This window comes from Calonectris borealis, chromosome 2 (assembly GCF_964195595.1).
Source record: "Calonectris borealis chromosome 2, bCalBor7.hap1.2, whole genome shotgun sequence".
NCBI classification, from domain to species: Eukaryota; Metazoa; Chordata; class Aves; order Procellariiformes; family Procellariidae; genus Calonectris; species Calonectris borealis.
This window is the reverse complement of record NC_134313.1, coordinates 13,306,957-13,319,802: the sequence shown is the minus strand read 5'-3', so window position 1 is coordinate 13,319,802 and position 12,846 is coordinate 13,306,957. Positions and strand designations below refer to the sequence as shown.

The 12,846-nt window shown below is 44.1% G+C and overlaps 1 protein-coding gene across 5 annotated transcripts in view; it reads right to left on the bottom strand.

Annotated features, from left to right (window-relative positions):
• Window positions 1-12,846, bottom strand: part of TMEM65 (transmembrane protein 65) — a 73,341-nt gene that overhangs the window by 16,196 nt on the left and 44,299 nt on the right. For 2 of the 5 annotated variants that reach the window (XM_075141194.1, XM_075141195.1), the window contains exon 5: window positions 2,466-6,709. The exons of 2 other annotated variants lie outside the window; for them this stretch is intronic. In XM_075141194.1, coding sequence (XP_074997295.1) covers window positions 6,569-6,709 — 141 coding nt within the window. In that variant the 3' untranslated portion in view covers window positions 2,466-6,568. Of the gene's footprint in view, window positions 1-2,465; window positions 6,710-12,846 lie in introns of those variants that run through there. One more of the 5 variants, XM_075141190.1, reaches the window with a different exon arrangement.

Genomic DNA, 12,846 nt, shown 5'->3' with positions numbered 1-12,846 from the left:
CAAGGAAAGGAAAAATGGATAAGCAACAACAGGGCATTTTTTTTCTGCTCAAATGAATTATTAACATGCACTGTTTTGTCTTGTTCTACAAATTACATTTTCTCATCCAGCAGTGATTTTTCTAAAGATACCATTTATCTCTGACCACCTAACAAGGTGGTCTCTTCCCACTTGCTCTGTTTCCAAGTTTGACGGCTTGCACACTAATGCCACTAAATATTTGGGAAGGGGTTACCTTTGACATCAACCACCAGTTCAAAGAGCCACAAGCCTGATCCAAAGTTGTGTATTTATGCAGTTAGACAACATGCCAAGGCTTCTGGGAAAGTAGATAGACATTTTAACCTGTTTTCATTATTTATGTTGTCTTTTAGTCAATGCTGTGTGCATAATCAGCCAATTATCTTCTCCCTTTACAAGAAAATCCTTACAACTACATAGGGAGAAACAAGAAAACCCTTTCACAATGGATTTTAGGAAATTACATATGAAGTCAGATGTTTACCTGGCAAAAAGCCAGTATATGCTTCACATTAATTGCACAATATTTATGCCAAATGAAGATGTGGCCCACTCTCTAAGGAAAGCTTCAAAAATTCAGTAACCCTGAAAATAACGTGTAAAATCTTTCTTTTTTCCCCAAGGCAAGGCGTTTCTCTTTAAAATTCCACAAATCTCATTTGCAGGGTAAGTAATTTTCAGTCTTTAACAAACACCAGATGTATCTTACAATCTCTGGAAATGAGAGCTTCTTACCGCTAGATAAATTAAACCTCCAGCGCGACTTGTGCCACCGTCAGGAATTCCCAGTCTCCTGAGGACGGTTAGCGGTGATGCCCAAACCACACACACTATCCCCTCCTTGCTGCCTGTCTGTTCACGCAGACCTGAACCACGGTTCCTGCAATCAGCCACTGCTCTCCAAGTCACCTGCTGCCGGCGATGCTCTGCAGCAACGCCCGCATCTGCTTGCAGCACCCACCAGGCTCACTCCTTGCCCAGGGTGCAAAGAACGAGGAGGGAGCACCGAGTGTGCGAGCAGGGAGATGGTCTTGGTGTCTTAAGAAGTCTTCTCAGGAGGAGAGGATTGAGACATTTTCCGCTCCATAAACACACAGAACAGACGGAGCAGGGTGGTCCTGCTGCCATCTCAGCTGCCAGCACTTGCCACACGACTTCCAGACACCCTCCCCTGAACTGCTGAGAATGGGGAAACAAGCTGCAATACACTATCATGCAGTCATTTATCAAGAAAAGCCATTTATGTCTCTTTATATACACATTTTTATGCATCAAATACTTGTTTTCCCCTACCAAGCCTGTAGAGAAAAAGCTGCAACAGTTAGAGGGCTCTGGCTTTGCAGGCTGTGGTATAATGAAAAAATAAAAAATTAAGTCAGTGTGGTGATTTGGTGGAATTGGGTTTTCAACACTTGTTCAGCAAGCCCTGAATAATTCAGTGGTAGCTTTGCTTCCTGTGAATAATGTACTCAGTCTTGAACTTGTGCCAGTAAAAACTTACATCGCACCATTGTGAATTTTCTGCTGTACACAACATTAGCAGCGATGCTTACAGATAAACTTATAATGGGTTTTCGGTATGAATTAGCTCTGTGTGTGCTCCAATACAGACATACCCTTATGAATAACACCTGCTTACCATCACTTAAATGCTCACATGACACATTCGACTATATTTTTCCATACCCCAAGTTGGTTCTTAGCTTGATTGCCTGAGATGGCTCAGGAGTCCCAGAATTTGCTGCTCCATCCTCTTCCTACTAATTCCTGGGCACCTCAATTTGTTTTTTTGACTACTGTTGAGCAACTGAGCCAATGTCTCCATAACACAAGCTATCATAGCCCAGGTACATAACTCCTGCGTGGTAATGGTCAGCTCAGAGCCAAACATTTTGTATGTGAAGTTAGGACTGGTTTTCACCATGTATATCCCTGTACATTTACGTGTATTGAATCTCATGTTTTTCTGCCCAGTCACTATGCCTCGAAAGATCCTTCTGGAATTCTTCATATTTGGTCTGATTTTTTTACTGCCCCCAGAAGCCTAATGCCATTATTATTCATTCCCCTTTTCAGCCTGTTATGAATAGATTGATCAAAGCATTCAGCTGCCTTAGCCATGAAATCATTCTCTCCTTCCACAGGTTATTCATTCCTCCCCTCCATGCAAGTTGAAAGAACTGAATTTTGGAGAAGGATGAAAGACAGAAATTGCAAAGTCAAGGTGTAGAAAAAATACAAGCAGAAAGAAGGTTACATGAAAATACATACAGCGGGGAAAGGAGACAGCTTTCCTCCCAGCCTTACATTGCCTACCTGGGACCCAAACAGGGCTGGATCCATCCCACGTGCACCCCTTCCTGCGCCGTGGTGGGCAGCACAGGGCCACCTCTCCACGACCCGGCTCTATGCACATGTTCACGTGTGTCTGCAAAGGGGACGGCAGCATTTCCGTGTCCTCCTGAAGAAGGGGCTCGGTTTGCCTTAGTGCTGAGCAGAGGCACCAACGGTGGGTGCCTGCAGCAGCGCCCGGAAAGGGGATTGCCTTGCTTGCCAGCAAGTGAATTATTTTCAATAAATAAATCCACATCCTAAACCCATCCAGAGCCTGGTGTCTTTACAAAATGACAGCATCTCCTCAAAACTAATTGCCTGATTGCTGAACATTGTCCCTTTGGCACGTCAGGCCCCAAGCACCCGGGCCATGACCGCTTCCCGGCGGACCAGAGAAACGCTGTGTGGCCTCTGAGAGCAGCTGCCTGTGGGAGGACAGCCATCAGCAATGGCACTTCTGCACCACATCTCCATGGCAGGAGGCCTGGGGCCCTCCAGTCATCCCCTCCACGCTACGGAAAGGAAGGTGGAGGTAGATGAAGCTCTGCGACGTGTGCCAGATTCCTCCTCCATGCCTTAGAAAAGCACCAGCCTCCAAACGCATCACCTTTCCCACCTCTTGCAATCATTCATATGCCTCCTCCTCTGCGCCAGGGTTTATCTGTCATTATAATCCACCTTAGTCTATTCAAGCTCCAACACCCAAGCAATGCATCAAGTGTCAGTTTAAGGGAATAAGATTCAGGATTTAGAAAAGAATAATAAAATGAAATTCCAGGAGTCCATGAGATCAGACTGTATAATCTCACAGCTGCTCCAAATCCTTAATAATAAAGCCCTGTTGTGATTTAACCCGGCAGGCAGCTAAACACCACACAGCCGCTCGCTCACTCCCCGCCAGTGGGATGGGGGAGAGAATAAGAAGAGTAAAAATGAGAACACTTATGGGTTGAGATAAGAACAGTTTAATAATTGAAATAAAATAAAATAATAATAAGAAGAATAATAAGAAAGATAACAAAAAGAGAGAGAAATAAAACCCAAGACAGACAAGTGATGCAAATGAAAAAAACCCAAAACCAATTGCTCACCACCCACGGACCGATGCCCAGCGAGTCCCTGACCAGTGGCCCCCCGGCCAGCTTTCCCCTAGTTTATACACTGAGCATGACGTCATATGGTATGGAATATCCCATTGGCCAGTTTGGGTCAGTTGTCCTGGCTGTGCCCCCTCCCAGCTTCTTGTGTATCTATCTCCAGCCTTCTCAGTCGGTAAAGCATGAGAAGCTGAGAAGGCCTTGACTCCGTGTAAGCACTTCTCAGCCATAATGAAAGCATCCCTGTGTTATCAACACTGTTTTCAGCACAAATCCAAAACATAGCCCCATACTAGCTCCTATGAACAAAATTTACCCTATCCCAGTCAAAATCAGCACAAGCCCCTAAATACACCACATCTTGAGATCAAACACCATCACAGCCAAGGTACATTGTATTTATAATAAATTCTCCTAAAAAATGTATTCTTAATCAGCACAAATATTGCTGGTAGTGCATCTGACAAGAAACTTCAACATTTTAACTTTTCTTCTAAATGTGCATTTCTTATGGAACAAACTCTGTCTCTGCTCCTTCTGGCACTTCTCATTTGCATCCTTTCCACTCACTCAAGTTAGAACATTGTATTACACTGAAGGAATTACAATGATCTCTTTGCAGACTTAAGTCTAAATGATATACTTTGGCACTTAAATGGAAGAAAAGAAGTCTTCCAGTTAGAGACCCATAAAAATCAGCAGGTACCAGGTAAACATTTCCATTTTGATGAAACTACACTCTTCACTGGGAAACTCTTTGGATTGGATTTATTCTAGTTAATAGTTAGAGATATCTGTGAATTGCTGCAAAATATAGAACCATTAAAAATGCCCACGTGCAAGTGATGACGACCATTTGGTTCTGGTCATTCACCTGTGTGGGATGGCTGGCTTGCAGCACAAATACAGGAAACACCTGGATCATACCAACGAAACCAGCCCATCATTCTCAAAAACATGGAAGAGACTCTCCCCATCTGATTTGCAGGAGCGCTGCGGTGTCTCTTGGGTCTGTCCAGAGGGCTCGGCTGCTAAGCAGCCCTGGTGCAAACAGCGTTGCGCTCCAGGAGAACCTGCTAGTGAGACCCAGGAGACTTGCTCTCTCTTCCAAAGATATAACTAATGCTTCATGTATTTTCATTTTTCCCCTCCTGTTTGCTATTCATTTATTCAGGTTTATACCAAAACCTCAAAAGCGATGCCCAAGATTCTGCAGCAGCCCTTCCAGAGGTTACAAAAAATACGAATAAAATTTAATTGCTCACCAAGCTGCAAATTCCTCATTTTGCCTCCAAATCGTATTTGTTCTCAAATCCACCTTGTCTAAAAGGCAACAAACGTCACGAGCATCTCTGCCAGGTTCAACTCAGCAACATGTCTGTGTTTGGTCTTACAGTACACCAAAGACATTCTCTCTGCCACAAAAACCTGATGCTCTGAAACGATCTCTGAAAGTCTCCCTTTACCTGGCTCCTTTTCCTTCTCCCGGCTTTCAAGACCAGGCTGTAACCAAGCCACCGGCAGACAGGCGACAGCACGCCTCTATGCCATGGCTGCGTGGCTCGCTGGACGCCTGTCTTCTCTCTCAAATGGCAACTAAGTCTCATCATTCTCTTTTCTAATTATCACAGGCATCTCTTTCTATCAGCATTATTAGAGTGAGAGGGTCCAAATGGGTGACTCCTGCTCATGGTTTCTCTGTACTTAATGCTGCTGGTCTCATGGGCTTTCACTTCTGGTGATGGGTTTAAGCACCGTCATGCTCACCATGATTTCCTTCTGTAAGGATTTCCTTCGGTCACTGACCTCTGCTCATCTCTGGTCTTTGTTTTCTCAGTCTTGACCAGTGCTGGGGACAGGTTCAATGACAACCTGAAAAGCCTGTGTACAAAGGCACAGCAGATGATTACCCAAAATGGGAAAGTCTTCATGAAACAGCCTGAAGAATAGATTGCAACACAATTTTGATTCTCTCTAAGCCTAATACTTACATTTACTTTTAAAAACACAGACGTTACCTTACTCCCTATAATCTCATTTGTTTACAAATTGTCACAATTGCTTGCTTACTTGTCAGCAACAATTTTCCAGCGTTTAACAAGGCCAGCCTCATTTCATGCTGAATTTTAAGTGTTCAGAGTCCAAGGTGTCCTCAGACACTAAGGGAAAAGAGCTCTCTCCAGCAGTTCAGCTCCCATAAGACAGGATTGAACTTGCAAACTGCAAATCTCAGCTCTTGCCATGGCTGCTGAGGGAGTCTCACGCTGAAGCAGTTAGCCCCTGGGAGACTTTAAGGACACACACAAAAGCATTTGTCAGAACAAGGAAAGTCTTTGTACAACTGAGACACTTCCTGGGCGAGTCCTTAATTTCTAGGGTTCAGAACTGCCAAAGGACTTGTAACAGTTTATTGCAAGTTTGCATACGAAGCACCCTTTCTCTGATAGGGTCAAATTTGCAAGAATCGATGCTCAGGAGGCATTTTGCCTGTTAGCTGCAGTTCCTCTGAGTTTCAGAATTTCTGGAAATCTTCAGCTGTCCTCTAAATTTCAGGTTTAGGTCATTCCAGATATCCAGAAGTATTCAGGATCCAACCCTGACCCACCCTAAGCGAGCCTCCCACCAGGCCAACTATTATTCATAGCAATCGCCGACTGTCTTGCCATCCTCCGTTCTTCTCCTGTATTTTGGACCCTGACTCTTCCCTTTTGCTATCTCCAGTCCCAGAGCTCGGTGAAAGCCTCCCGCAGTGTCCAGCCTGAGTCTAGAGACCACAGCTCTCACAGCTCTGTGTCAGCCTGAATGTTATCGGGGTACTGAGATGGTGCCGTAGGGTTGAGCGTCAGGGCAGCCTGAGGAAACACGGGGAAATGAGCCCAGCCGGAACCGTTTTCTGCCCCATTGGAAATGACTTTTCATCAGCCATCCCTGGAGCTGCTGGGCAGGGAACTGCCAAGGGCCTGCCTTTGCCGCGAGTGCTGTGAACGTCAGGGAGGAAAGGGTAAAGAAAAAAGGGTCTACCTCCTTCTTGTCTAAGCATGAGGCAGTAGGATTTCTTTCTTGATGGAGTAATCCAACCCTGCTCACCTGGAAAATCTTGCAGAACAAGTATCATTTTAAATACTCCCAAGGTACAGGTTTACTGCAGGATCTCTGCTTGGACTCAGGCTCCAGTATAGAGAATTCACACTACTTCCAGAGGGGTCCAAAAGTCTTGACTGTAAAAAAACTGAGATCCAGGAGCCTAACGCAGACAGCTGAAAAAAAGAAGTGTTTTCACCGTGTCAGGCTCACGTGTTGCCCAAGGTCACTCTGTGCCTCTGGGTACGACAGTTTAACCAGAACTTGTCAGCGCAGCTGTCTGATGGCCTCCCCCACATTGCACAGACATTGTAAAGCAGCAAAGGAATGAAAAGCAGAATTATTTGTGAAAATCGGGGTTGATTTGCAATTAAATAACAGCCTTTATGTTTTCCAATAGTTTTATTGCAGCAGCTCTAAAATCTCATTGTGCACAAGACATGTCTCTTATTTAATATTTGCATAAAGCTGATGATGTGCAACAGTTTTTATTAAAAAAAACACCTTCCCCCCATTTCTTTGATTTACAGTGATAAATATATTTAGAAGAAAATTCTCTTCTCCAGCTGCAGTCCCACAGCCCACTCACACATTAATTACACTGGGAGTGCTTGGAACCCAATATTACTATTTAGCAGATGGTATTTCAGAAGCTTCTGTTGCTAACATCTTTTTCACCTACATTACAACCAGTCTTTTCCTTATGCCCACCACCAGTCAACTGCTGATTATATCCCCTCCCCAGCCACTGTTTAAACTATAAATTAACACTGAAGATGGTTTAGAATAAAATTCTTCAGTTTTCTTCTCCCCTCCAGACAAAAAGAAATGCCCACTCCCACTGCTATCACCTCCAGTTCAGACAGAGCCCTCAAAATCTGCCAAGTTATTCTCTTTCAGTGATCAATATTCTCTAGCATTGATTAGAAAATAACGGCTTTCAGAAGGAGAACAGCCCAGAGGGTAAGTTAAGTGGTTGCAATGAGATAAACTTGGCCTGTAGGAGAAGAGCTATTTCATGCCAAGCCCTGCAAGCCACAGAAGGATTAGGCTGCATTTCTCACGTGCGTTCCAAGTAACTCATTCCAGAGAGATCAGACCCTGCAGCTGTTGTACCCCCAGCCTGCTCAGAGCCAACTGACCTGGAAAGCCAACACCTTTGGGGATACACACACAAAAAGGAAAGAGTGACAGAAATAAGCAACAAATCAGAGATGCATTTAAAAAGCAGTAGAGATCCTGGTCCTGTTTACTGCTGGCAGGGAGGCACAGAAGCGGACAAGCGCTTCTAGGAACACCCCCAGCTATGGTACCTCGCACACAAAGGTAACACCACGTATGTGGTATGCTATTTGCAGGAACTCTTTACCGCTGGGAGATTCAAAGGCACTTTTTCCAAACCAGGCTTCAACCACCAAAACCCTTCCAGTGTAATTCAAAACACGTATCCTTCCTTCTCTGACAAGAACTGAGAATCCTGTAAGAGGTAAAATGTGGACTTGACCACAGCGATGTTTCCAAGTTCTAACTACCAATAAACTTTCAGCTACATAGTGCTTGTTTTCTCTTATTTTTCACCAAAAAGCCTCTGAACAATTGCAGTTTCATTCCAGTGAAGAATTCTTTTTCACAGGATAACAAAAATATATTCTACCCACGTGCGCGGCTTTTGGTAAAAGGACCGTCATGGTTTAACCCCAGCCGGCAACTCAGCCCCACACAGCCACTCGTTCACTCCCCCTGGTGGGATGGGGGAGAGAATCAGAAGGGTAAAAGTGAGAAAACTCGTGGGGTGAGATAAAGACAGTTTAATAGGGAAAGCAAAAGCCGGGTGCGCAAGCAAAGCAAAACAAGGAATTCATTCACTCCTTCCCATCGGCAGGCAGGTGTTCAGCCACCTCCAGGAAAGCAGGGCTCCATCACGCGTAACGGTTACTTGGGGAGACAAACGCCATCACTCCGAACGTCCCCCCCTTCCTTCTTCTTCCCCCAGCCTTATATACTGAGCATGATGTCATATGGTATGGAATACCCCGTTGGCCAGTTTGGCTCGGCTGTCCTGGCTATGCTCCCTCCCAGCTTCTTGTGCACCTGGCAGAGCATGGGAAGCTGAAAAGTCCTTGACTATAGGCACTACTTAGCAACAACTAAAACATCAGTGTGTTATCAACATTATTCTCATACTAAATCCAAAACACAGCACTATACCAGCTACTAGGAAGAAAATTAACTCTATCCCAGCCGAAACCAGGACAGTATCACAGGATAAATTATGTTAATTTTAAGGTTCAAAAAAAGATGATCTTTGAATCATGACTCAGTTTATATGCTCATCTAAAACAACTCACATTCATGCTTTGCTTAAGAAGAACTAATGTAACACCAGAGTGAGGTTTGTATTATGAACAGTCAGGCGAGTAGCTATTCCTCCCCATACCTCCCCTGGAAAGGTACATTTGCTGGAGCTCCAACAGAGATGTCATCAAGATAAACGTGCTCTTTGGTGAAAGGAATACACCACAGCCATTCATATGCTGACTTAACCTTGTTGCCTCTTGCCTTAAATCCATCATCCATGTTACGATTAATGTTGAAGGTTAAGTATGTGTTCTGAAATACGCATGTTAATGAAGATGGCTTTGTTTGAAGCCAGTTGAAAGGGAAATTTCTTGACTTCTATCTGCTATTGAGCTGTAGATTTTTTTCCCAGTTTATTCAATTTCCATTTCGAAATGAAAAAAGTGCACCTGTCTGCCAAATAAGGCATGCAATATTTGCACCCCCCCCGCCCCGAGATCATAAGGAAAGCCGTGCAAAATCCCAACCTTTCAAGTAGGTTAATTGAACAAAACAGAGTCTCTCAAGCCCCTCAACCAAAGCATCTCTGATTTTTACAGCAACACCCACCATCACAGCTCAAAGATTACTGACTGGCAAGACACATCCCTGCACTCCTGCTGCCTGCTTTAATATCCATAAAGCACCACATGCCCCCATAAGGTTTTAATATAGATGGCTCATTTGATAAGATTTTGAAGCATCTTTTCTTCTTTATTTCATTCTCTCAATTTCTTAGAAGCTTATTCTCAGTCCTCCTTCATTCCCCTACCCTTTATCCTGCTGACTCCTCACTTTTTTCCATCAGCCCAGTTTTTAACACCCACATACTGTTTTCTTTCCCACTTCCCTGTTTGACCCATCCACCCTTTGCACTCCAAATAAAACTGCAGAGCAGGAGGCATCCCCCAACATATAGGCAACATCCCTGTTTAAAAAACTTTACATCCCATTTCAACCACAGTGACTTTTCAATGCTACTTTCCACCCTGCCTCACCTTCCCCACCGGCTCCGTTTCCCTTTCTGTTTTTGCCAGATGAGGGCTTCTGACAATTATTTAGGCCTTTAGGCCTCCCTCCCACGGCACTGAGTGGTCAGTATGAGTAGCTGGACTTAGCACAGCGCTGCGATGACAGTCCTTTTTGTGTTTGGTGCCAAATTGATTTTTAAAAGCATCACAGCTCCCTGTTGCTGCTGTGAACCCAAATTTCTCCTGGTGCCAGACCTGGCTGGTATCAACCCTTTGCCATCACTGATGCTGTCTGCTAGCAGCTCCCTCAGTGAACGAGTTTCTGCAGCAGACTTCTTCTCCCACATGACTACAGGCTAAACATCAGGTCTGCAAGGGGGTCCGCAGCCGTGGGAGGACGAGTGAGCGTATCAGACAGGCAGAGGACACGCTGAGACAACAGGGGTGAAAACTTTCCATGGTCTCAATGTCATGCCAGAATCTGTCACGTTTGTGACAGAAAAGCCAGCTTTTCCACGTCAAAAGGAGAAACCTTTATTATCATTTGCTCAAAATGATCCTGTGCCCACAAAAAGTCCTCACCTTCTAGGTTAAAGGAACATTCACACCTTACGCAGTGTTGGTGCTGTACCTCACATACCGTGAACCCTCTATCCAGAACATTTCTGCAAGGAGACATTGAACAGTATCTTCCCACACCTGAGTGATTCCAGCTTCAACAGACTGGACTCTGAGTACTTAAATATGTACTTTGATGTTAAAAGCCCAAGTGAATTGACAAAAGATAAGCCTACAGCATTGTAGAGGGCAGGAATGCACCACATCTATGGTTATATGCTCTTTATCTATGCACAGATCTTATAGGCCCTATCAACCTTTAGCTGAAGGGCTAGTCTCAAGAAATAAATTGGTGTGACCTCAGCACAGCACAAGTTTGCCCCAGGTAGACATGTCTTGTGCACGCAATGGGTGCTCATCCTGTGGCAGTGCATCTTAGTCTTAAGCTTAACCAGGGCTTATGCTCCAGGAAAAGGGGCCTCCCCACTTCCCCAGACACCCATCATGCACCCTATACGAATACTGTCCATTGCTAATAAAACCTATGCATCTCATATGGTGAAGAACCAGACCAGCAGCCACTGGACTGAGGCCCCGTTGTCTGTTCAATGAATTTCATGGAAGTCTTAGCACATTTTCCATTTGCTAGCGTGTTCTGGATACAGCCCTGCCAAATCTGCTTCAAACTGCCTAGAAGACCTGATACACCATTTCCAGTATCTGTTCTGGGCCCAGTTTCCCTAGCTGTACAGAGCACTAAAGACTGTAAAAGCAGCTTAGCAAAGAACCTGAGCTGCTTTTCCAAAAGTCACTTGATTTAAGACATCAAGGCAAATCTCCAGTACGGATAAGACACTATATTTCTTTCAGGCCAAGAACGTAACAGCCTCCCTCTTTTTCCAGTGAAAGACAGCAGCTTTTTTGTTGCTTGCCAACAGAAATGTGAGTCTGCCAATCCCGCACCATAACCAGAAATAATGCCTTTATTTTCAATTTAGTAGCGTCTAGTCCTGAAGGTGAAAGACTTTATTATAGCTTTGAGTTTGCTCCAAGTTTGGAGCATGGTCGTGTTAAAATAAATTGTCTCATCCACCACTATTATTCTTCTTTTCGCTTACATCAATTGCAGAAGCTGCCCATCTTCCAGACCCTACAAGCCGTGTATCAAAATCACCATACAGCCAAGAGTCACAGGAGTCAGGGAAATGAACGTGGGACAGCCCTAGGAGTTATTTAACGGATCTGCAAACGCAGACTTCACTGCAGTGACTCAGATGTACGACAGTCTTTGCTGGCTCGTCTTCTCCCAGGATTCAGATGGCTGGGCAGCAAACCTTCAAACCCAGCCCCACAGCCCACCGCACGATGTACCATGAGCACAGGATCCAGTCCTGAGGAGCCACAAAGCTGCATGCAGTTCAAAAGCCATAAGGTGCCAACATTGGCTTTACCTCACCTCCATCCACAAGTCTAAAGTTTGGGGCGTAATTTAGTCAGCTACGCTTCCTCTTTGGAAGCGGAGAGACACCAGCATCCTCTGGAGATGTCTGTCTGACTCTCTTGAGCGGCTCAGAGGTATGTATAACTTCTAGACAGCCACAGTTAAGTGAGACAAATCCTACCGTCCAAACAGAATGACAAGCTGATGTGCCGTAGGTTCCTCCAGCAACGTTATTAAGTGACAAAACTGTCAGTTTCTATAAATTGATTCACTGTTTCTAAGATCAGCAAAAGCAGAGAGTTTCCTCTTGTGGGCTGAACATTTAATAGTTCTTGAAAATGATGGGGAAAAAAAAAAAAACGCTAGAAAAGAAAAAGAGAGAGACAAAGATTGTGGAGAAAAACAGCAAAAAATATTGATGGTGTTCTTTGGTGGTCAGTAATGCCAAGAATAATGACAGTTTGACATAATTGGCATTTACAAGACAGAAAGTAAAATATTAATGTTAATAAATAAATAAATACACCTTTCCCTCAACTACTGCTCACACTTCTGCTAGTAATGGGATACTGTAAGAAGGATTCAGAGAAGTTAGGAGGAAATTCAAACATTTTTAATAAAAAATAAAACCTAATTGCACATATAGAAAGAATTGGGAACAACGATTTAATGTTAAGAGTCAGTAGGGTTGGAAGTTCAGAGGTGAGAGAAAATGAAGAACATTTGCTTTGTGCAGTAATTAAGGGTGATACAGTTTTGATTGCACAGACAGTAATATCAGGAGGAAGGAAGAGTAACGGCAGTAAAATTTTCCTATTTGTTATAGCTATCTTGTGGCAATCCCTGAAATATGCCATCCTGTGTTTAAAAGCACAGGAAAATGGAGCTTATTTACTGGCAGAGAGGATAGCATTATATGGGATTAATGGCTGGCAGAACCAATACAAAGAAAAGAGCAGTATGTTTCAACAGTGACTAAGAGTGGTTAAAAGAAGGAATGTATTTT